Here is a 26,815-nt window from a genome sequence, read left to right on the forward strand (position 1 = left end):
AGCAGCAATTACTTCTGACAGGATCATCAATTCCACAGTTTCTTTTGTGTTTGCACTGCTGTTTTCCTTGTGGAATCTCTTTGGTGGAACCCTTTTTTTGTTTTTTGTTCAGGTAATTAACTTATAAACCCCCTCTTTTACTAAGGCTGACATGTCCATTATATTATATGGATGAACCCTGCTTCCAAAGCCTCCATCCCCGTAGGAGTCCCGTGGGTCAGAGGGGGGTCCCTGTGGGTTAGGGGGGATTCCTGCGGGACCCGCGGGATTCCCGCGATCCCCGTTCCCGTGCAGACCTCTACTCTGGAGTCTGAAAAGAAGTAGTGGAAATTAAGCCCTTGCCATATTAAAGGATTATTTGTGTTATTTGATGTGTGCGTTTAACCTTTTAAAGTTCTTCACACTCTTGTACATTTTTCACATGCTGCTATCTAAAAAAAAAAAACAAAACAAAAAAAAAAACAAAATTCAAATTGTGCTAAGAGTATGAGTTTGTCACACTGACCTATACAACATAGGCTCCACTTCACTCTGTCCATTTAATTGTATTGAGAATAGAATAACCTGAAAATAATTTGCCTTCTTCTCTTAGTTTCTGGCTCATTATTCATCTACTGCTAGATAATTTTAGGGGGCAATTCTATACGTGGGTGTCTCCTTTTAGGTGCCTCAGTGCTATGCAGTGACATTCTATTATATAACTAACACTGGCTTTGTTTATAGAAACACTTGAGTCCAGTGTAACTGAATCAACCATCAATATCTTTTAACATCCGGACCAAAAAAGGCTTGAAATCACTTAAGTAAGTAGTTAAGGACGCCTCAGCCCCACCACTCCACCGTTGTAATTTTATTTAGTATTACACCGGGAAGGCTGTGTGGTGCCTCATCATCGGCAGTCCAGTAATATTTATTTTTTAGCAAATTTTATTTTTTGTGAATTTTTCTCAATCAATTATTAGTGTAAATATTAAATTTAGTAAAAATATAAATATTGACTTATCTCAGCCGCCTTGGGAGCCAGACCCGACATGTTTCGCACTGCTTCGCACTGAAACATGTCGGGTCTGGCTTCCAAGGCGGCTGAGATAAGTCAATATTTATATTTTTACTAAATTTAATATTTACACTAATAATTGATTGAGAAAAATTCACAAAAAATAAAATTTGCTAAAAAATAAATATTACTGGACTGCCGATGATGAGGCACCACACAGCCTTCCCGGTGTAATACTAAATAAAATTACAACGGTGGAGTGGTGGGGCTGAGGCGTCCTTAACTACTTACTTAAGTGATTTCAAGCCTTTTTTGGTCCGGATGTTAAAAGATATTGATGGTTGATTCTATTATATAACAGCATCTGAGCATCCAGATGACTTTGCAGAATACAAGTACAGTGGAACCTTGGTTTACGAGCATAATTTGTTGCAGAAGCATGCTCGTAAACCAAATTACTTGTATATCAAAGCGAGTTTCCCCATAGAAAGTAAGGGAAACTCGCTTGATTCGTTCCCCCCCCCCGAGGCCAGTGGCACTGCTCTACCTCCCCCCCCGAGAACCGGCATTGCTCCCCCCCACGTGATCCACCCTCCCCCCGCGTGATCCGCCATCCCCCCCCCGCTTGCATCGCCCCCCACCACCGCGATCCGACATCCTCCCCGTACCCATCACCCACCCGAACACATCACTTATCCCTCATCTGGCACCCGGCACCGGCACCAACGCACAGGACATGCCGGTGCCGGAGCCCGAAGATCTGTCGTCCTTTTTGCTGGGCCTTGAGTATCTGCGCATGCTCAAGGCCTTCGAGTTCCCGCTCTCTCCGAAATTCAATAAACCATAATGAAACAAGTGCCACAAACAGACTTTACAACTTGCTGTGGGCTCCATTTAATAATAATAATAAATTCATTTATATACCGCAATACCTCACGGTTCAGTGCGGTTTACAATAAGCAGTAAGAATTGTAAAAAAACAGCAAATTTACACCACAAAACACAGTACATTATATATAAAATACAACATTAAGAAATTATTAACTTATCTAGATTATACATATTTATCAAACAGATAAAGGCCTGGTAAGAAGAACAATTTAAGATCAAACCACTAAAACTTTTGCAATAGTGCTAGACTAGCCCCCTCTTTCACTAAGGTGCGCTAACTGATTAGTGCACGCTAAATGCTAACGCATCTATAGACTAACATGCACACATTAGCGTTTAGCGCACGCTAAATCGATTAGCGCACCCTAGTAAAACATGGCCTAAATGGCTTCCTCAATAGTGATAGACAATAGTGTCAAGATGACTACATGCAAAAAAATAAATAAATAAATAAATGGAGAAATTCAAGCACACTGCAGAGAAAGTGAACTGAGTGAAGTCGGATCAAAGTGCTGCAGCCGAGTGGTGCACTGAATGTGAAGAAGCCCACTCAGTCCCCATGGGCTTCAATCGGTAAAGTTTCTTCAACTTTAGGTTTTTCTGGACAACCCTAGGGTCACCTGTTTTACAACAGTTTGTTTCCTGAAATGTTTGGTTTTCATTTATAAAAACGAAAGGAATTGACCTCAAAATATCCACAGAGAAGAAAATCCAGAGAAAATAAAAAAACTCTGTGGAGTGACAATGTTCCAAAATGGACTTTATTTGAAAGTGTCAAAGTTCCAAAGGTACACTGAAATCATCCACATAAAATAAATTCATCCACATAAAAATAAGTTATCCACATAAAAGCCTCAAAGGACCTAGTCCGCTTGGGATACAGGACCCAACACAGTCCGCGTTTCAACAAAAAAAAGTCTTCTTCAGGGGTCCCTGGGGGTCCTATAAAGGTGAATACGTGGGAAACAATTGTGTGGTGAACCGGAAGCAGTGTCTCACTTCTGGTTCACCACACAATTGTTTCCCACATATTCACCTTTATAGGACCCACAGGGACCCCTGAAGAAGACTCTTTTTGTCGAAACGTGGACCGTGTTGGGTCCTGTATCCCTAGCAGACTAGGTCCTTTAAGGCTTTTATGTGGATAACCTATTTTTATGTGGCTGAATTTATTTTATGTGGATGATTTCAGTGTAACTTTGGAACTTTGACACTTTCAAATAAAGTCCATTTTGAAACATCGTCACTCCACAGAGTTTTTTTGGTTTTCTCTGGTTTTCATTTATTTCAGAATTTTTACTAAAATACTTCATATAACTGGTTTTACTTTATGTTTATATGCATCACTTTGGCTTTTCAGGGCTGTGAAATCAGTACACCAACCCTTCAACTCCAACTGATGTTATGATTTAAAATTTTTGTCCTAGATCTAAAGTACTGGTAAATATAACTTACATATATTAACCAGTACTTTAGATCTAGGACAAAGATGTATCTATCTATCTATTTAAGTATAAAATTATAAATTTACCCTATATGTTAATATACGATTTTTATTTTGAAGATGGAGTTGGAGTCGGTCCAACTCCATCCAAAATTGCTTCTGACTTTAACTCTACAACTCTGACTCCACAGCCCTGTGGCTTTTTTTGATATTTATGATTTATATATACTTTGGGGTCCTTTCGCTAAATGCTAACGCGTCCATAAACTATAATGGACGCGCTAGCGTGTAGCACGCGTTAAAACGGCTAGTGCGCCTTAGTAAAAGGACCCCTTTGTCTACTGTTTTTATATTTGATATCAGCTTTTGCATGTTACAAGCATTTTGATATTTGCAAAAATTGTTATATGTTTTGCCAGATGTTATTATACCCCTGGTGCAGACATTTGCTGAAATGTGGCCACTCGGGGACTTTGTTGTCGAATAATAAAGTACTGCTGGTGCCATACTGGCATTCATCTTCCAATATCCTTGGTGCCATGCATTCTCTAGACCAGTGGTCCCCAACCCTGTCCTGGAGGACCACCAGCCAGTCAGGTTTTCAGGATAGCCCTAATGGTTATGCATGAGAGAGATTTGCATATAATGGAGGTGATAAGCATGCAGATCTGCAGGACAGGATTGGGAACCATTGCTCTAGACCACGTTTATTCATCTACCTTAAGTAATTAATGCCTGCAAGTCTGCAAGGGAAACGGCTCACAACGTTCCCCTTTTTCACATTTGTATTCGGCATTCAACACTTTGGTGTAAAGTATATATGCCCAAAAGTAGTGTACTCATGAGAATTTCAAAATGAAATCCCAGTATATACTTTCTTGTTCTTGACTCACCTACACCCCTGCCTGTTTTTGATACATAGTTATCCAGTGTATGCATTTGAAATCATATAGATGGGAGACAATACTCAAACCATTTTTCAAACATCAACAATTCATAGGCGTCAGAACGGGGGAAGGCCCAGGGGCCATGGCTTCCTCAAAGACTGGCGGTCAGAGGAAAGTTATGGCTCTACTCCCCCCCATCCCACCTTCTCTCGGCCGCTGTAATTTTAAGTCTTCTGGCAGCTCCCGCGCAGCGTCAACGAGCATTGCTGTAGAATAAAGACTTCCGGGGTAGATCAGCTCATTGATGCTGCACGGTGGCTGCAAGAAGTCTTAAAATTACAGCGGCCAGGGAAGGTAGATAGGGGAGTCGGGAGCTGGAGAGAAAGATTATGCCACAGGATCCTGCTGGAGCAGAGCTTTTGGGCCCCCCCAAACGAAAAAGCGTTCCGCTGCCTATGTCAACACTTATTTGTGTAAAAAAAAACACTTATTACCACCTTGTTATATTTGAAATTGTGATGTAACTTCCCAACAATTCTCTGTTAGTCTCTTCTATAAACTGCCTTGGACCTATTGGGATTTTTTAGTCCATAAAAACACAGATTAGATTAGATTATTTTATATTTATCCTTTTAACTCAGTTTTAACCTATGAAGCTACTGTTGTCATATAAATGAGTACATACATATATCTACATAAAGTATTAAATTGTTAAATGGTTCAGATATAACTTAGGGACATTTGAGTTCCATGTTCTAAATTTCTCTGTATAGAATACTACTTACTGTATATATAAATCCAAATTATCTAAACTTCTTATATAACCCATGCTACTGGTCAGGAAATTTTAGCTGCAAATAGCCAGGTTAGATACAGTAACTGGCAGCATTCTTTGGAAACAATCTGAATAGAAATTTCTTCTTTATGAATGTCACTTATCACAGATAGATCATGATTCCGAATCACGTTTCTATGGCAGCAATCAGGCCTTCAAAGATTCACATAGAAAGGATCTGTTGGTTGCATGCAGACACTTGTTAAATTCTGCAAATATTTAAAGCAACAGCTCATTCAACTTACTTCCGAGCTCTATTTTCATTTTGTTGAAACAAAAAGACAGAACAAAGGAAAAGAAAATGTAAAATACGCTAAAGCAAAGTAGGGCATGAGGGTAAAAGGTCAATCAAAACTGTTTCAGTTACTAAAGAGAATCAGGGCAACAGTCATAACACCAGTGAACCAGAACAGCATACTCAAAAAAACCCCAACAAACCCCCCAAAAAACCAACCCCCAACCCAAACACAAATCATCAAAATATCCAAAGCAACACCATTTTGGAAACATTTTTCCTTATTCTTTTACATGGAGAGGCCTATTTACTAAGCTGCATTTAGCTCTTTAAAATGGGAATTACCGTAACTGCTGTGTTCCACAAATACTCCCAAATTCTTTATATAGCTCCATAAGTTGTGCGCATAAACTGACATGCACAGACGATTTGAGCATACAACCTATTGTTTAACAAGACCGACTGGCACAGATAATAGGCAATGGACATCTCTTAACTGATGCTAATTAGCACTCGTTAGCAGATATGCGCACAACATGGCAGGCATATTCAAAAAGCAGTGCGCACCAGTTCCAGTGCATGAATCTGAAAAGGGGACATGGCTGGAGAGGAGCAGATTGTGAATGTTCCCAAAAGTTAAGCACACTGTTATAAAATACGTCGGATCCATGCACAACTTAGGCACAGGTAGCAGGCCTGCCTAGTTTTCCTTGGCCTGAAACGAGTGTTCCTAAATGTTATGCTGTGTACGTACACGAAGGGCTCCTTTTTACGAAGCCGCATTAGCGGTTTAACGCGCGTAATAGCGCGCGCTAAACTGCCGGCCGCGCTAGACGCTAATGCCAGCACTGAGCTGGCGCTAGTTTTAGCCGCGTAGCGCAGGTTTAACGCACGCTAAAAAGCTGCGTTCGCTATAAGCGCTAACGCGGCTTCGTAACAGGAGCCCTAAGGCCCTCTTTTACAAAGGTGCGCTACGCAGTTTAGCGTGGATTTAGCACGTGCTAAATCAACGTGTGCGCTAACTGCTAACGCGTCCATAGGATAGCATGCACACGTTAGCGTTTAGCGCGTGTTTAGTGCGCACTAATATTTAGCGCATGCTAAAAAGCACACTTTTGTAAAAGAGGGGGTAAATATGATTGGGGTAAGCGTCATTCTAGTTCAGGGGTAGGGAACTCTGGTCCTCGAGAGCCGTATTCCAGTTGGGTTTTCAGGATTTCCCCAATTAATATGCATTGAAAGCAGTGCATGCAAATAGATCTCATGCATATTCGTTGGGGAAATCCTGAAAACCCAACTGGAATACGGCTCTCAAGGACCGGAGTTCCCTACCCCTGTTCTAGTTGGTGCTATATACAGAATTAGTCCCATAATGAGTGGAGACTGAGCATTATAGTTAATGCGAAGGTCGTTACCATGAGTTAATTGCAAATGCCGTAAACAATGCAGAGGAATCAATGATACCTGTACATAACTGTATTGAGTGTTATTGTGTGTGCAGTTAAAGCAAAGTAACAGTTTTTCCTCCGCGCTAACCACATGACTGCTGTCTCCAATTTGCTGGGAATGTTCACAACATTTAACACAGTAGTTTTGAGTTTAAATTTGACTATTACTATGTGTTAACTGGAAAACCTTAGTGCAGCTTAACAAATAGGGTCAAAGTGCTCTTCATCTTGAGACTCACGCACATTGAAATGTACATGGGTTCTGGCTATTATAGGATTTCACAGCCTGCAACTTCATATATTCATATCTGGGTAGAGTTTGTTATTAAACAAAATTGCAATTATGCAAATTAAAAATGAGGGAGCTTCAACTCAATGGACAACATTACAATTTTATAAGAAAAGTGGTACATTAGTCAACCTGAAAATTCTCAAAACAAATGGAAGGAAAATTTCAAATCCGTTTCTATAGATAACACAGTGTTTACCTGTGGAAACAATGTCCTCCTGATATTCAGATAAAATTACATGCAAACAGCCTGCATGCCTATAACTTTACCTACAATTTGAGGAAGTGTTTCCGAGGGTGGGGGTGGAGTGGGTTAAGGAATTTGCATATACATTTAAATTTTCAAAAAGTGTTTTATTTCCGAAAAACGATGGGCATCAATGTGCAGGCATCGGTTCCCAGAAGTAATTGTCAAAGAGAAAAAAGTAAGTGCATAATATTCACCAATCTCGACAGCCTCAAAATGACTTCCATTTACTTAAAATAAACCCTATACACTATCCAGCTGAAATAAATGGATATTTTGTAATTTTTGGACATTCTTTCTTTTGGAAAAAAAATCCAGGATTGACTAAAGGAGCCCCCTTTTTTATACAATAAAATCAGAAATAACTCTAACAGCTGCCAGATTTACCATCTATTCTTGATACAAGCTGCTATGCATATTTCTTCTGAAACGGTATACCTGAGGGGTGCATCCTGTTAGTATAATGGTCATTCCATGACAAGTGGTCCAGAGCTCCCCGATGAACATCTAGACAAATTTAAGATAAGCCTAAAGACTTTTTTATTTCGTGATGCATTCGGCTGTGTTTAGACTTACCTTCTGTTTTCTTTTTCTCTTTTAAGCAACCAACCGCTTTAATAAAGCGACCCTACCCTATACGTTTTATCCCATCTCCACTTTCTCCTTTTCTTCTCAAATGTGTAACTTTTCCCCTCCCTTCCCTTTTACCCTCACTTTCAAGTTTGTCTAGTTGATGTCATCTATGTTCACTCTATTTATTTTTAAATGCCTATTATTTTATCTTTTATTTTTCTTACCCTTTTAAATTTTATTGTTAACCGGCCAGATATTTGTTGATGGTCGGTATATTAAAAACTAATAAACTTGAAACTAGAAACTTGATGACAATTTTTTAGGGGATATCCAAAGTTTTGGGATATGATCTCAACTATGTCCAGAGTTAGGGACCCCTTTATTTACAATACAATACATAGTAAATGATGGCAGATAAAGACCCAATGGTCCATCCAGTCTGCCCAACCATACATGGTCCTTTTTTTTTTTTAGATATTTCTGGGCCAGAAACCCAGAGTCCTGCCCAGTAGTGGGCTTAGGTTCCATCTACTGGAGTCTCCAGCAAAGCTCTTATATACCAGATTGGCCACTGTGAGAACGGGCTACTGGGCTTGATGGACCATTGGTCTGATCCAGAAAGGCTATTCTTATGTTAGGTTAAGTTTGAGTCAAGTGTGACTCTCAGTACTTTGGAGGAATTTTCTATCTACAACCTCTCATCTGTGGATAGCTCAAGTTCTGTGTTCAGTAATGAATTATAATTTCTGAACCATAATATTTTTGTTTTAGATTTGCTTAGCTTGAGGAATTTATTCATTGTCCATGTACTTAGGTTTTCAATAATAGTAGTTTTCAGGTAATTTAGGGTGCTAGTGAAAGACTCTTTGGCTATATAGAGAATGAAGATATCATCTGCATAGGAGAAGACTTGAGCAGGTTATTTCCCAGTGCTCTTAGATACATGTTGAATAGCACAGGTGATATTGGTGAGCCTTGGAGGACACCGCAATTGGTCTTCCATGATTGGAACCTCTTGTCTTCATTCCAGACATCATATGTTCTATTTCTTATGAACTGTAAAAACCATTGTAACATCACACCTTGTACTCCTAGTTCATTTAATCTGAAGAGTAAGAAAGTGATCTACTGCATCAAATACTAGAGCGATCAAAGTGTAATAGTAATGGTTGCTTGCCTCTGCTGAGATTTCTTATTGTGGATATTAGCTCGAATTTAGGCCACTATTTTGTATTCATGGAAAATGTCGACTTGAAATTGGACCAGTTGACATGGAATAACCATTAAAACAAACAACCATTCTATATATTAACACCACTGTTAGTGCTACTCCAAATACAGTAAAATGTTATAACATTCAAGCTGAATGATAACATCCCTCAGAGAGCAGTGGTATTAAAATATTGAAGGGCTCAATCAAACAATGGCTACTTTAAGGTAGTCATATTCAGCTAATTCTGTCACCCAATTTAGGCAGTCATTTATACCAGTGCTGCAAACGTATGTTATTTGTGACAGAGCCAATTTTTGTGCACTGCCCCTGCAACCAGTAACATATGTGATAACTGTTAATACATAAACCAATTAGATTTTTATAGCTGCAGATTTCTATAAGGAACTGTCTGGCTTTAGGCAGGAGGGAGACACGAAAGTGGTGTTTACATTGGCAACTTATGCATGTAAATGATCTCTTATAGAGTTCCAACTAGAGAAAAAGTAGAATTTGGGCAAAGGTGGACATATAAATGCATATAAATGATGCATGTATGCATATACTGTGCAAGTCTCAAACTCCACTTCTCACTAAAGCCAACTACCCCAAACAAATAACCTTACCCATTTCTCACTCTTTTTGAAAATGACCAATTTTTTTTTTTTTTTTGTAAGTTCTTGTTGTAATGGATAATTCTTTTGTAATCCGCCTTGAACTGCAAGGTAATGGCGGAATAGAAATCCCTAATGTAATGTAATGTAATAAATGATAGCACAGATACTAGCTGTGGGCCTCATATTGTATAAGTGATTTCAGTCTCTTACGCAATACAATACAATAAACTTCTTGTATTCCTGTACTATCCTAGAATAAAGTTCAGTGCAAATTACAATTCTAAGAAACTAGCCATACACTAGGAACAGTATAACATATAATTAAGTGACATAATAAAAACCAAATTTGTTCAGTCAAAAACTACATAAACTTCTGAAATAGATAGTTGTCTCCTAAAAACATATACAGTGGTGCCTCACACAACGAACTTAATTGGTTCCAGGAGCAAGTTTGTTATGCGAAAAGTTCGTTATGTGAAACGCGTTTTCCCATAACAATACATGTTAAAAAAAATAATTCGTTCTGTAGCATAAAATATGCTAAGATGACATAAAAAAAGATAAATTTATTCCTGCTATGTGTGACTGTGGTATTCTGTTAGCATGATATTTCTGTGTAGCATTCTATAATAATTTGGCTTATTCAATTTTCTTGATAGTAGAGGGGATATATGTGAAGGGGAGGGGAGACAGGGGTTTTGTTGATCCTTGCTGTGTATTATAATCACCCCCCACATACTCCCCAGTACCTTTTTAATCATCCCCCCTCGGTACCTTTTTTAATTCCTCCCATCTTTCCCAGCCAGTGGCGTACAGGCCAGAAGCGCAGAGATCAGGAGCAATTCCTCTGCACGCCTGTGTGGGCCCATGCCGATCTCCGAATGGCTGCAGTTAGTTCTTGTGAGTCCCGTGAGAGCTGACTGCAGCCATTCAGAGATCAGCGCAGGCCCAGGCAGTAGCACAGAAGGCTTGCTCTTGATCTCTGCGCTTCTGGCTGGGAAATTTGCTAGACCACCAGTTACGAGTGAGCGGGTGAGATTAAAGTTGCAGCAGTGGTGGCTTTTTTAAAAAAATATGTGGCGGCGGGGGGAGGTTTAAAAATATGTGGCGGCGGGGGGAGGTTTAAAAATATGTGGTGGCGGCAGAGGCTTAAAAATATGCAGCAGCGGCGGCAGGGGGGTTTAAAATATGGGAGCCAGGCGGAGAGAGGGCAGTTAAGCGCAGTGCCTGCGCGGAAGGATGCAGCTCGGGCGACTTCGTTGTGTGAAACAAAGTTCGTTGTAGGAAGCAAGACCTGAAGTTCGTTGTGCGCAGCGTTCGCTGTGCGAGGCGTCCGTTATGCGAGGCACCACTGTACTGAGATTCTGTCCTAATATTTAATGATTAAGAGTTCCAATAAAGAGTAGCCTGAAAGGAAGACAGCAATCTCTACTTAACCATAAAAGTTATACCCTGTATTGATGGAAAATTCAAAAGCAATGTATCAGTAGAACATAGACTTATGTACTAAAAGTCAACTAACCAAATAAATCATATAAATAATCCTGAAAGAATTCAAAACACTAATATACACAATTTGAATTCCACCCATGCTCTCACTTGTAGCCAATGTAGCTCTTTTAACAATCTACATGTAGCATTTTGAAGTGTTTGTAATTACTGTATTGCATTAATTTGTTTTCAGAACCAAAATCTAGAGGGTTACTGCTTGAAATGTGACAAATTAAGACTATATGATCCTTCAAAAAGTATTTCCCTATAGGAGCCAGCTCTGTGGGTATTGTGGGTGCTTGAGCATCCCCAATATTGAAAAAACTCCTTGATTGTGTACAAGGAGAGGTAATTTCCATTGGGTTTAGCATCCCCAATAATTTTGAGAAAGTTGGCTCTTATGATTTCCCTATACATTGTAGTACCTTCATCTTGTAAAATACTTAAAAAATAATAAAATATTATCTTGTACGTCTACCATCAATTGTCTATAACTGACTAGAAGGATGCCTAATGCTTTCAAAGAAGATTCTAAACTGCAGCGATTACCAAGAATTTTCAGCTTACCATGTGATATTTCAGGTAAGGGAGCACCAAGCTATGATAGCTTTATCCTTATTGTCATCTGATATACTGAAGCCCAATATCCAATCTTAGTGAATACCAAATTTATATCTCTTTCAATATCAGAAAATGTAGTGGACATTGGTAAAATAATTATGTCATCAACATTGAAAATAAGTCTTCTCTTTTCATCTGAAAGAAAGTTACCTAATATTGACATTAAGATATTGAAAACCATCAGAGAGAGTAGGGATCCTTGTGGAATCTATGCATGGTTGTCCAAGTTGAAGAAAGTTGTCCAGTACTTTTACACGAAGATCGATAAGTAAGAAAGCCTTTAAACCAATTCAAAACATTGCCAGTAATATTTATATCATTCAAATTCAAATTCTATTATGAATCATCAAGTTGAATGCTGATCATAAATTGAATTGTCAGAGGAGAACTGACGTGAGAAGTCCCAGTGCTCACGGCTGAAGGCACATGTTAACTTCTGCCTTGAGGAAACAGAACGAGGAGGAAGGGAGCGGCAACTGTTTATTTGGCTGGTAGAGTCTCAGCATCCCTGCCAGCAAAGGTGTGTGTGGGGGGAGGGGGGGGGAGAGGAGGAGGCGGCGTGAGCAATGTGTTGCCTCTCCAGTCCACCTCTGGATGTCTCCAATATTGGAGGGTTGGCTAAACCTCTGCTTACCACATGTGTAGTATAAGGGCCCCTATGTTTATGTTTATTACATCATTTGATACACCACCCTTCAAAATTACAGCAGACATAAAATTGGGACTGTACTATTGCCCACCAGGACAACTAGAGGCAAATGACCAGGACCTGGAGGCTGAATTGAGGCAGGTATGTAAAAGCGGAAGTGTGGTGGTGATGGGGGATTTCAACTACCCTGGGATAGACTGGAGCATTGGACACTCAAATTGCACGAGAGAAACAAAGTTCCTGGAGGCAGTGAGGGACTGTTTCATGGAGCAGCTGGTCACGGAACCAACAAGAGGAGATGCCACCCTTGACCTAATCCTCAACGGGCTAGGGGGACCCGAAAAGGAGGTGGTAGTACTAGAGCCACTAGGAAACAGCAATCACAACATGATCCAATGCAAGCTAGAAATGGGAACATCAAAAGTGAAATTCACTTCTCATGAACATCACTCAAAAGGATCAAAGACGATTACAAATAATACAAAATATCGCCATCAAAATAATCCACCATGGGAAAAAATACGATCACGTAACTCCCTATCTCATAGAATCTCATTGGTTGCCTATCAATCAACGTACAACATATAAAATAGCATTACTGGTATTTAAAACACTAGATACTAACGAGCCACAGTTTATAGATCGGCTCCTAATCCCTCATACTTCAAAACGTTCACTTCGGTCCAATACTCAAGGTCTATTAATGGTCCCCTCATTGAAAATAATAGGAACTAGACGCCATGACATCTTCTCAGTTATGGCTCCTCTTATCTGGAATACCCTCCCCCTATATATCAGAAACATCAAAGACCTTAAATTATTTAAAACTAATCTAAAAACGTATCTCTTCAAATCTTCATTTAACCTTTAGAACAACTTTTCGGAGTACATGTAAACAATCAATACTTTCTCACACATCTTCCCCAACCTACTCGTTTGTTCCTACCCACATCATACCCCTTTCTTCCCTTGAGGAAACTACAATTTGTAACTTTTATTCCCTAATGTTCTTCCCTAATGTTTCTCAGTTCGTCTGTATTGTCAATCTGTCGTAGCCCCTTGAAAATTGTTATTGTAAAATAACTTGTTTTATTGTTCTATACTATAATTCTTTTATTATGTAATTCGCTTAGATTTAATAGGCGAACCATCAAATTTTAATAAACTTGAAACTTGAAAAGAACTACAACAACAGCACCCAATTTTAGAAAAGGAAATTACGAGGCCATGAGAAAAATGGTGGGAAAGAAACTCAGCAACAGCTCAGGGAAGATGGAGACCGTAGAGGAATCCTGGGACCCTATTCAAGGGCACGGTGCACGAAGCACAAAACCTGTATGTCCCCAGGTTTAGGAAAGGGTGCAAAAAAAAAAAAAAATCGAACCAAAAACCCGGCGTGCATAACAAATGCAGTGAGAAAAGTGATAAGTGACAAGAAAACATCATTTAGAAAATGGAAAAAGGACCAAACTAAGTACAACCAGAAGGCGCACAAAAGGCACCAAAAGGCTGTCACCGAGTGGTTAGGAAAACAAAAAGAGAATATGAGGAGAGACTGGTGGGGGAAGAAAAAAAACTTCAAACCATTCTTCAGGTATGTGAAGGGGAAACAACCAGCCAGGGAGGAAGTGGGACCTTTGGACGATGGAGACAGGAAGGGAGTGGTTAAGGAGGAAAAAGAGATAGCTGACAGGTTAAACAAGTTCTTCTCGTCAGTCTTCACGAGAGAGGACACATCCAATATCCCAGAACCCAAGGAGAACATAAACGGAGACCATGATGAAAAGCTGGTCCAACTAGAAGTAAGCAAAGAGGATGTTCTCAGACAGATAGACAGACTGAAGAGCGACAAATCACCAGGTCCGGCGGCATCCACCCAAGGGTATTAAAGGAACTGAGAAACGAAATAGCGGAAACACTACGCCAAATTTGTAACCTATCCTTGAAAACTGGGGAGATCCCAGAGGACTGGAAAATAGCCAATGTCACGCCCATCTTTAAGAAGGGATCAACGGGTGACCCTGGAAACTACAGGCCGGTGAGCTTGACCTCGGTTCCGGGAAAGATGATGGAAGCACCGGTCAAGGACACAATCTACGAACACATAGAAAACAATGGACAACTGAAGGCGAGCCAGCACGACTTCTGCAAGGGAAGGTCATGCCTCACGAACTTACTGTATTTCTTTGAGGGAATAAACAGCCAGGTGGATAAAGGGGAATCCATAGACATCATTTACCTTGACTTCCAAAAGGCCTTCGACAAGGTACCTCACGAAAGACTGCTTAGGAAGCTGTGGAGTCACGAAGTGCAGGGGGATGTCCACCGATGGATCAAACACTGGCTGGCAGGCAGGAAACAGAGGGTTGGAGTAAAGGGCCATTACTCAGACTGGCAATAGGTCATGAGTGGAGTTCCACAGGGGTCGATGCTGGGACCGCTCCTGTTCAATATATTTATCAACGACCTGGAGACGGGGACGAAATGTGAGGTTATTAAATTTGCTGATGACACCAAACTCTGCAGCAGGGTTAGAAACATGGAAGACTGCGAAGACCTGCAAAAAGACCTAACGAGACTGGAAGAGTAGGCAAAAAAGTGGCAGATGAGTTTTAACATAGAGAAATGCAAGGTCATGCATATAGGGAAAAAGAACCCGATGTTCAGCTACAAAATGGGAGGATCACTGCTAGGGGTGAGCAACCTTGAAAGAGACCTGGGGGTGATGGTGGACACAACATTGAAAGCATCAACACAATATGCGACAGCCTCAAAGAAACCGAACAGAATGTTGGGTATCATTAAAAAGGGTATCACGACCAGGACGAAGGAAGTCATCATGCCGCTATATCGTGCAATGGTGCGCCCACATCTGGAGTACTGTGTCCAGTACTGGTCGCCGTACCTCAAGAAGGACATGGCAGTACTTGAGGGGGTCCAGAGGAGAGCAACTAAACTGGTAAATGGTATGGAAAACTTTTCATACGCTGACAGGTTGAAAATGCTGGGGCTGTTCTCCCTGGAAAAGCGGAGACTTAGAGGAGACATGATAGAAACCTTCAAAATCCTGAGGGGCATAGAGAAGGTGGACAGGGACAGATTCTTCAGACTGTGGGGAACCACAAGTACAAGGGGTCACTCGGAGAAATTGAGAGGGGACAGGTTTAGAACAAATGCGAGGAAGTTCTTTTTTACCCAGAGGGTGGTGGACACATGGAACGCGCTTCCGGAGGTTGTGATAGGCCAGAGCACACTACAGGGTTTCAAGGAAGGTTTAGATAGGTTCCTAAAGGATGAGGGGATTGACGGTTACAGATAGATGTAGAGGTAGGTTACAGAAATGGTCAGGAACCACTTCACAGGTCACAGACCTAATGGGCCACCGCGGGAGCGGACTGCTGGGCGTGATGGACCTCTGGTCTGACCCAGTGGTGGCAACTTCTTATGTTCTTAGTTGTTTATGCTATTAAAAACAGGTAGAGGCCTTGGAGAAAAGGGCAGTAGAAAGAGATACAGTGCAGCTTACTACAGTTGAAAGAATAACACGGGAAATGGGTTTTGTTGAAATCATGCTCCTGAATTTATAAAATGTGTTTACTAAAGTTGATCAACTTACCTTTAAAATATTCAGTAAGAATTGCAGGGGAAGCTGGGAGAAAGAATTAGAGATGCTGAAATATCCTATGTTGAAATAAGCAGTGGCAAGCTCTTTGCTTTTTCTGTTCAAAAGCATTCAAATTGAGTTCTGGAGTGAAGCTATAAATTCAATAGAATGGATTGGATCTTGTGATTTGAACAATAAAACCTTTTTTTGTGCCAAAATCCAGAATTCTCTGAGAATAAAAGGGAACTGCTCGGAAGGAAACATGCCTTTGATCAGATTCTGACAGGCCAGAATCTTGATGTGGATTTGCTAGAGCAGTGCTTCCTAAAGTTTTATCCAGTATGACTTCATTTTAGCTCTTGGAAACCATTTGACTACAGATGATGGTAAAACAACAGAGTAGACTTCCATTCCCCTCTTTCCTTCAGCAAACAGTAACAGCAGTGGCAGTGGTGGCAACAGTAGCACAAGTCTGCACAGGACCCTGCAAGGGTGTGCAAATCTAACAGTAAACTTACCACAGAAGGAAGAGGCAGAGCCTGTGAACATTCACTAGTTCATAGGCCCCATGCTGACTGCCAGGATTGAGTATAATTAGGGTTACCAGACTTTTCCCCGAAAGTCCCCGAACATGTCGAGGGGTCCGGACAGCTTTTCAAAACCTGCCACTTTGTCCGGGTTTTGAAAAGCTTCCAACAAATTGCCCTCCTGCCCGACGAGAGCAGGCAGCGGAGGTAGGGCTGGGGCGGGACCGGGACGGAGATGGGTAGAAGTGGGCGGGCCTGGAAGCAGGTCTAGGGGGGGGTCTGGATTTTCCGTTGGAAAATCTGGTAACCCTAGATATAATTCACTGTGGAGGTCCAGAGAGAAGGGGAACAGCCACGTTTCTGTGATCCCATCCAATGATAATGTGACCCTATTTGGGGTTCTGACCCACAGTTTTGGAACCACTGTTCTTGGCAAGAGAATCATGTTTAAATGAGCTCAATGAAGAAACCGAAGCTGCAATAGGTCAGGAAATAGGAGCTGCTGCAAGTTACCAGAATCATCTTATGGAAGACACATGCCAACAGAGTAATTCAAAGGGAGAAGGCTGAAGTGTCACACGTGCAGGCCATCCCCTGCCTGACAAGCTATGAAGCTTCCCAGACTGATCGCAGAGCCATTTTCTGATGAAATAAGCTACTGACAAGGGTTCTGGTGCCAAGAGAAAATAGGGTGCCACACAAACAAATCTGTTAGCGGCAGATAATTTTAACTACCTGAAATCTTTCACTGGGGAACAGCAGCAAATGCCCATCTGAAAATTCTCTTAGAGGCATTTGGGCACAAGGATCTCATGATTAATGCTGTTGCTAACTCCTGACAATATCACACTTGAATTTATCCAAGATAAAATTTGATTTCATCTTTACTCAACTCTCCTTGCATGGCCACGGAGTGTGAGTGTGGCGGATGTGGTTATTTTATTCAAAGAACTGCGTCCACCACACTCAACTGCTAATAATGCAAGAGACTGATTTACTAAATTGCAAACTTTTGCACAAACATGACTGCATATCAAAAACCATGGAAAAAACTGCCCAAATCTTGCCATTTCATATATTTTTTCCATATAAAGCCCCTTAAAAAAAAATAAAAAAATTGGCAAGCTTTGTCCCTTTAACTGCTCAGATAAATTGCAACGTGCAAAACTGGAATTCAAAATTCAAAACTAATGAGTTGTGGTGATGCAAAATCCACACAGCTTGAATTGGTTTTGAAGCTCATTATTAAGGGGCCCTTTTACTAAATTGCATTACATGCTAATGTGTACATATCACAGGAAAAATGGCCTAATGCAGGATGTGGTACATTTATTTATTTATTCAATTTTCTATACCAGTGTTCTTCAACGACCGATCCATGGACCAGTGCCAGTCCACAGAAATTTCCTGCCGGTCCACAGGGCCAGCAAGTGCATCAGGCCCAACACAGTGTTCTTCAACCGCCGGCCCATGGTGCAATCGATGAGGCGTTATCTTCGAGCCAGCTCCCTCTTCCTAACTGATTCAGTGCACAAAGCTACAGGCAGTGGCTCCTACAGGCATCCTGCGCCTGAACCGGAAGCCTTCTCTCTGACGTTGCAACGTCAGAGGGAAGGCTTCCAGATGAGGCACGGGACGTGCAACGTGCAATTAGTACTATTATGGGGGCGGGGTCTGAGGTGGAGATTGGGTAGAGATGGGTGGGTTCTGGCCCACGACTTAGCCCAATGTTTCTCAACTGCCGGTCCACGTACCGATGCCGGTGCACAGAATAATTATTTTATTTCTGCCGGTCCATAGATGTAAAAAGATTGAAAAACACTGTTCTATACTGTTCTCCCAGGGAAACTCAGAATGGTTTACATGAATTTATTCAGGTACTCAAGCATAGTTCCCTATCTATCCTGGTGGGCTTATGGTCTCTCTAAAGTACCTGGGGGCAATAGGAGGATTAAGTGACTTGCCCAGGGTCATAAGGAGCAGTGTGGGCCTGCACATACAACCTCAGGATGCCTAGTCTTCAGCTCCAACCACGGTGCTGTATTCTCAGACATAGTAAAACATTTTACATTAGTTTTGTCTATATATAGCGCCCTAAAAAATTAGCTCCTGCGTTAATTTTTTTCAGTGGTTGTGTGCTAGCGCAGGGCCAGAAAAAATAAAACTGAAAAAAAACCCGCTGAATTTGTGGCCCTGCTAGAAATAGGCTTAGGGGCTCATAATCGAAAGAGAAAAATGTCCAAAAACTGGCCTAAGTAGGCACTTGGACGATCATAAATGAAAGACGTCCAAGTGCCGATAATCAAAATGGGTTTTGGACATGTTTACAAACGACCTAGGCCTTCACAGTGCCACTGAATGACCAGAACTAAACAGGGCGTTTCAGGAGGAGTGTCGAGGGTGGGATTTGGGTGAGACGTGGGCCACGTAAGACTTAGTTGTACTGAATGTATAACCAGAAGTTTTACAAAACAGTCTAGACGGAACTTGGATGTTGTGACTTAGGTCATTTAAAACATGGTCTAAGTATCAAAAACCTATATAAAGTGACCAGATAAGCACTGCAAACACATAGTACAGACCCACACACACTACCTCAGTGATCACTGATCCCCCCCCCTAAAAATCGTAATCACAACTTTAAATATCTGCCTCCAGAACATCAGCACCTGGCAGCCTGCCATAGGAAAGCCTAGTAGAACTGCACAGAGGCAGCTTAAGTCGTCTTGGGGGTGGGTTAGGAACCCATGGAGAGGAGGACCCAGGCCCATAAGCCACTGCATTCATGGTAAAACATGTGCACTCCCCCAAAAAACCCCAAACCCTTTTAAACTGCAATATAAGTAGCTCCTGTAGCCATAAGGGCTATTGGGGTTGTAAACAGGTGCGTATAGTACATTTTGGGGGTGTTTTGGGGGGCTCATCATGACCTGTAAGGGAGCTGTAGTGAGATGTTTATGGGGCACCCTTTTTGTGAAGTTCACAGCAGTGCCCTGTAAGGTGCATGTCTGGGTGTCCAGTCCATCACTTTGCTGACTCCTCCCACATCCAACAGGGCTTATTCTAGGCATTTTTGACTTGAATGAATATTTGGACGAAAATGTGATATAAAGAAGGATGATTTAGCAGCTTGGACAATCAGACGGCTGGATGTATAGTTAGCCGATTTAAAAAAAAAAAAAAAAATTTTGCCGTATTTTTCGAAAATGTGTCTTAAGCTGTGTCTGACTTTGGACGACTTGCGACTTAGGTGAAAACAGACTTAGACGTTTCTTTCGATTATGCCCCTCCACGTATGCAGGAACGTCTCACATTAAGATATGCTAAGCCCATTTACTAGTGCAGCTTAGTATAAAGGTCCCTGAGGGGGCCTTTAACTAAGGTGCATTAGCTGTTTTAGCGCACGCTAAATGCAAACATGTGCGAACGCGTCCATTATAGTCTATGGATGCATTTGGTACACGTTAGCGTTTAACGCGCGATAAAACAGCTACCGCACCTTACAAAAAAGGAAGTTATATTTGTTATCATTAAATTTTTTGTTATTCAGGTCTTATGTCATATAGTTTTGTAGTTATATCTTGGCTTGCCAATCTCATTGGTTTGATCCAAGAAGAGTTCAGAATATGACAAGTAATTAGTTGACTCTTCAAAGTTTTCACATATCATGCCTTGGTTACATTGGAAGGACCTTCTTTCACTATTCTGTTAAATGTACAGTAAAATTTGAGATGCATACAATCCATTATCGTTATTCACGCATTCCAGAGCCACAATTTTGCTTATCCGCAGTTGCATGCATTGTGACTGCTATGTATCGTTCGTGTGTCATTTGTTCGCAGTCGCAAACCTCTGACCTCAGAAAAAACTTTGTTTCCTTTTACTTTCATTTCATGGATTGGCTTTGCTTCCAGAAATGGCTACCAAGTGTCAAGAGAGTGATTTACAAGAATAAGTGAGTGAGTTATGATAGTAACATAGTAACATAGTAGATGACGGCAGATAAAGACCCGAATGGTCCATCCAGTCTGCCCAACCTGATTCAATTTAAATTTTTATTTTTATTTTTTCTTCTTAGCTATTTCTGGGCAAGAATCCAAAGCTTTACCCGGTACTGTGCTTGGGTTCCAACTGCCAAAATCTCTGTTAAGACTTACTCCAGCCCACCTACACCCTCCCAGCCATTGAAGCCCTCCCCTGCCCATCCTCCACCAAACGGCCATACACAGACACAGACCGTGCAAGTCTGCCCAGTAACTGGCCTAGTTCAATATTTAATATTATTTTCTGATTCTAAATCTTCTGTGTTTATCCCACGCTTCTTTGAACTCAGCCACAGTTTTACTCTCCACCACCTCTCTCGGGAGCGCATTCCAGACATCCACTACCCTCTCCGTAAAGTAGAATTTCCTAACATTGCCCCTGAATCTACCACCCTTCAACCTCAAATTATGTCCTCTGGTTTTACCATTTTCCTTTCTCTGGAAAAGATTTTGTTCTATGTTAATACCCTTCAAGTATTTGAACATCTGAATCTTATCTCCCCTGTCTCTCCTTTCCTCTAGGGTATACATATTCAGGGCTTCCAGTCTCTCCTCATACGTCTTCTGGCGCAAGCCTCCTATCATTTTCGTCGCCCTCCTCTGGACCGCCTCAAGTCTTCTTACGTCTTTCGCCAGATACGGTCTCCAAAACTGAACACAATACTCCAAGTGGGGCCTCACCAATGACCTGTACAGGGGCATCAACACCTTCTTCCTTCTACTGGCTACGCCTCTCTTTATACAGCCCAGCATCCTTCTGGCAGCAGCCACTGCCTTGTCACACTGTTTTTTCGCCTTTAGATCTTCGGACACTAGAACCCCAAGGTCCCTCTCCCCGTCCGTGCATATCAGCTTCTCTCCTCCCAGCATATACGGTTCCTTCCTATTATTAATCCCCAAATGCATTACTCTGCATTTCTTTGCATTGAATTTAGTTGCCAGGCATTAGACCATTCCTCTAACTTTTGCAGATCCTTTTTCATATTTTCCACTCCCTCTTCGGTGTCTACTCTGTTACAAATCTTGGTATCATCTGCAAAAAGGCACACTTTTCCTTCTAACCCTTCAGCAATGTCACTCACAAACATATTGAACAGGATTGGCCCCAGCACCGAACCCTGAGGGACTCCACTAGTCACCTTTCCTTCCTTCGAGCGACTTCCATTAACCACCACCCTCTGGCGTCTGTCCGACAGCCAGTTTCTGACCCAGTTCACCACTTTGGGTCCTAATTTCAGCCCTTCAAGTTTGTTCAACAGCCTCCTATGAGGAACTGTATCAAAGGCTTTGCTGAAATCCAAGTAAATTACATGTAGCAAATGTCCTCGATCCAGCTCTCTGGTCACCCAATCAAAAAATTCAATCAGGTTCGTTTGGCACGATTTACCTTTTGTAAAGCCATGTTGCCTCGGATCCTGTAACCCATTAGATTCAAGGAAGTACACTATCCTTTCTTTCAGCAGCACTTCCATTATTTTTCCAACAACTGAAGTGAGGCTCACCGGCCTGTAGTTTCCTGCTTCATCCCTGTGACCACTTTTATGAATAGAGACCACATCCGCTCTCCTCCAATCCCCAGGAATCACTCCCGTCTCCAGCATCTTCAAGTACAGCTCAGAAGAAAATGGCCACCAAGTGATAATAGAGTTAGTTACAAGCATCTGCAGGTACAGCTCCAAAAATAAAGCATGTCATGTGTCCGAGCGACAAGTCTGTTTCTGCTGTGAGTTCAATGTGAATGAATCCACAATCCGATCCAACCGGCAAAATGAGGAAGATATTCGTCGGTCTATTCACAAAGCTACACTGGAAAGTTCCAAAACAACATCTGTGGCTCATGATCAGTCAATGGAAAAGATGGAGAAGCAGCTAAATTTATGGACAATGCAAATGGTGAATGAGAAAAAAAAGCACAGTAGACAGCATTGCTATCAGGATGAAAGACAAAGACATTAACTAACATGTCACCCAGGGGCAGGAAAACGTGAAATCCTTTTCTGCGAGTTCACGTTGGCTACCACATTTAAAAAAAGCGATATGCGCTTAACAATGTAAGCCCTTCCGGGGAGGCAGGTTCAGCTGACAATGAAGCTGCTGAGAAATTTAAAACCTACCTGCAAAGTGTAATTGAAGAAAAGGTGTATGTGACAGAGCAGGTCTTCAATGTGGATAAAGCTGGATTGTTCTACACGCAGACTGGGAAATGAACATATATAATGAAAATGGCAGCAAAATCCCCAGGATTCAAAGCATTTAAAGATTGCACCACCCTGCTACTGTGTGCCAATGCCAAGGATGATTTCAAATGCAAGCCTCTTATGGTCAATAGAGCCCAAAATCCTCGTGCACTTAAAGGAAAGAACCTGAACTGCATGTCAGTCTGCTGGAGATGGCATTGCAAAGCTTGGGTGATATCTGCATTATTCAGTATATTATCCACAAGACCTGAAATATGCACACCTTGATGTTGAAGTTCTCTTCATGCTTCCTAACAACATCCTCGTACAGCCCCTTGATCAGGGAATAAAAAAGGCTTTTTTGGGCCAGTACATGTGAGAGTTGAACAGCAAGGCCTATGAAGCTTTAGATGTTGACCAGGAAGCCAGCATGTTTTATTACTGGAAGACAGTGACAATGCACAATGTAATAGCCTGGGATAGAATCATACTAGCTGCTTTGAACAATTGTTAGAAAAAAGTTTTACCATACCGTGTAACAAACTTTGAGGGTTTTGAAAGTGTTGCAGAAAACACAGATAGAAATGTGGAAACCATCATGCACTGTGCTTGAAATATCAGCAGAGAAGGCTTTGAACAAATGACATGTGACGATGTGGAAGAAATTTTAGAAGAGAGTGCCATAGAACCCAGCAAAGAACACCTGGATGAGGTAGCACAACAAAGCTTCAGAGACAGTGATGCGGAGAGGTGTCAAACATTCAAAAAAAAAATCATGCCTCTCGCTTCAGCAAAAATAGCAGGAAGGGCATCAAAGTTGGAAAAGTTGTTCAGTGACATGGAGGAATGTGATTCCATGCTGGAGCAAAGTCTAAAATTCAAGCATCTGACAAGCTCTGTATTTCCCCCTTACACTGATACACTTAAGGACTTAATAAGGAAAGCCAAGCAGACAAGGCTGACACGTTTTTTTTTTCAGTCAACAAGTCGTGAGAGTCATGCGCCAGAAGTTGATCAGGCTGAAGTCTACCTACCAGCAATGACATCTTCACCTTCTACAGATACTGTCATTCTGGAGTTGCATGCCTGTTCCTCTAGAACACAGGTGTCGAAGTCGGTCCTCGAGGGCCGCAATCCAGTCGGGTTTTCAGAATTTCCCCAATGAATATGCATTGAAAGCAGTGCATGCACATAGATCTCATGCATATTCATTGGGGAAATCTTGAAAACCCGACTGGATTGCGGCCCTCGAGGATCAACTTTGACACCCCTGCTCTAGAACATAAAATTGCCTACTGGGATAGACCGAAGGTCCATCAAGCCAGCATCCTGTTTCCAACAATGGCCAACCCAGGTCCCAAGTACCTAGCTACATCCCAAGTAGTAAAACAGATTCTATGCTGCTTATCCTAAGAATAAGCAATGAATTTCCCCAAGCCATCTCAATATTGGCCTATAGACTTCTCTTTTACAAAGTTATCCATGCCTTTTTAAAAACCTGCTAAACTAATTGATTCACCACTTTCTCCGGCAACGAATTCCAGAATTTAATTACACGTTGTATGAAGAAATATTTTCTCTGGTCTGTTTCAAATCTACTATTTAGTAGCTTCATCACATGCTCCCTAGTCCTAGTTCATAGTAGTCCCAGAGGTTGATGTATCAGAAGTCGACTTCTCAGCCTCGACTCATCAGTGTAATCTTCTCTCCTTTTTCTGGGATCTGTCTCTTTATGTTTTGGTGACTTGATTAACCTTGTCAATTATTAAAATATCATTATTTTTTTAGTTTAATTTCTTCTTAAAATCTTTAAGTATAATTGAACAAAGTGCTTTTGCTGACAAAGATTAACTTCTTTGCTATAATTCAAAAGTGTTTCTTTGTAAATAAAATATTTTTAAAAATGAATTTGCATTGGATTTCCAGTTGTTGCTCACATAAAGTTTAATGGGTTGATGTTCAGCATGGTTTAAGCGCGTAGGAGAGGCTCCTGCCTACTTAAACCATGCTGATCAGGTCAGCTGCTGATATTCAGTGCCCTGTAAGGTACCCCATTATTTAGGTGGCATGTCTGGGTGTCCAGTCCATCACTTTGCAGACCCCTCCCACCTCCAATAGGGCTTGTTCTAGGCGTTTTGGACTTGGATGGAATGTTGGACGGAAATGTGGTATAAAGATAGACGATTTAGTGGCTTGGATGATCAGTTCGGCAGGACGTATAATTAGACGATTTTCAAAAGTAAAAAAAAGTTGGACGTATCTTTCGAAAATGTGTCTTAGGCTCTTTTTAACTTTGGACGACTTGCGATATAGACTTAGACGTCCCTTTCGATTATGCCCCTCCACATTTTTATTAGTACATTCCATGTTATATAATTACCCACCATGTGGCTGAATTTTTCCACTGAAGGCTGGATTCTGCGAAAGGCGCCCTTAATGGCAGCTGTCTAAAAAAGTGGCACTGAGCGCATGCCGCTCATGCAATGATGCCTTTTGCAGAATCGCGGCTGCATCAAATGTAGGCACCAGAAATGTAGGCCAGATTCTAAGGGCCTACATTTGACGAGAATCACGTCTACAGAGGCACCTAAGGTTATTTCTGGTGTAAACCATGCCTACTTTGACTCTGGGCGCCAGTAGGCGCTTCTGTAGACTCGATTCTTGCCCCATCTTTTGGAGGCGCCTACTGGCACCTACATTTTTTCAAAATTACATTTTAATTGGTTTTAAATAGCGTGATCAATTATCACGCCGATTAACACCAATTAAAACAATTAAGTTAGGTGGCGGCAGGGCACCTACTACCATTTAACTTAGAGCGCCATTTTGAGAATCTGGCCCTGAATAAATAACCAAGTCCCACCCTGGCCCAAAATTTCACCTCAGTAGATTAACCCCCCTCCCCCCCTTTTACAAAACCATAGTGCGGTTTTTAACGCCGGCTGTAGCGGTAACAGCTTTGCTGCTCAGAGAATTCCTATGAGCGTCGGAGCTGTTAGCGCTTTTGCTGGCACTAAAAACTGTGCTACGGTTTTGTGAAAGGGAGGAGGGGGGTGAATCACTAAAAAGCTAAAACAAACAGCGAATATTGTCTATTATGTTCTGAGGATTTGGGGGAATAAAATGCACTTACACAGTCAGAAGTACTGCTAATCACCAACATGATTTAAATATTGATCTGGATGTTAATAACACATCAGATATGGACGTCATCACCGCTATTTACCTTCAATGCAGAACAAGGAAATTGTATCTGCAGTGCACATCTGAGAATTCAGTCTTGATCACTGGGAATTAGTAACTATAACTCAATTCAACCCCTTTCTTACAACCAAAATGAAAACCCAGTTACCAGCACTATCCCTCTCTTCTACGAAACCGTACTAGCGTTTTTAGTGCAGAGAGCTGCGCTGAATGGTCCACGCTGCTCCCGACGCTCATTGAGTTCCTATGAGCATCGGGAGCAGTGCGGCTTCCCGCCCTAGAAACTGCTAGAGCAGATTCGTCAAAGACGGGGTGTATTCAGTAAATGACTATTCATACTAACGAATTAAACTTTTCTGGCCAATTAATAATTAATATCACGTAACATTAAAGAAAACGAAAACTGAATTAACATGCACTTTGGCATGAAACAAAAGTGCAGTGGAAAGAAAAATCAAAATATTTCCTTTCTGTAACAAAATTGCTTTGGCAGTTTTAATGGAAGCGGAAAAGTTAGACTACAGATATCTGATAGTAAATTCTATTTTACGGTAGTGAACAAAAAAGGCTTGGACAGAGCGAAATAGTACTTACTGATGAATAGCTTGCAAGAATTTTCGCTGATGTTTTCTTACTTTAGCATGATCGATTTTTTTGACCAATTTAGTATTTTTATAAATCAACCACGTTTCCCTGAGTACATTGGCAGCTGCATTTTTTACCTGTTGAAAAACAGACAATAAAGTAGTTAAAAAAAACCCCCAAAACATACAAACCAGCCATGTAACCCCCATCTTTTTCATTCTGTGTATAATCATTTCCTTCT

The 26,815-nt window shown here is 41.3% G+C and overlaps 1 protein-coding gene across 1 annotated transcript in view; it reads right to left on the bottom strand.

Annotated features, from left to right (window-relative positions):
* The window catches only part of KCNN2 (potassium calcium-activated channel subfamily N member 2), a 323,536-nt gene that overhangs the window by 37,131 nt on the left and 259,590 nt on the right, over positions 1-26,815 (bottom strand). The window contains exons 6-7 of the mRNA XM_033929086.1: positions 26,584-26,711; positions 5,300-5,308 (exon numbers count right to left, since the gene is read on the bottom strand). Of these exons, the coding sequence (XP_033784977.1) occupies positions 5,300-5,308; positions 26,584-26,711 (137 nt within the window). The remainder of the gene's footprint in view (positions 1-5,299; positions 5,309-26,583; positions 26,712-26,815) is intronic.

The sequence above is a fragment of the Geotrypetes seraphini genome, chromosome 1 (genome assembly GCF_902459505.1).
Source record: "Geotrypetes seraphini chromosome 1, aGeoSer1.1, whole genome shotgun sequence".
NCBI lineage: Eukaryota > Metazoa > Chordata > Amphibia > Gymnophiona > Dermophiidae > Geotrypetes > Geotrypetes seraphini.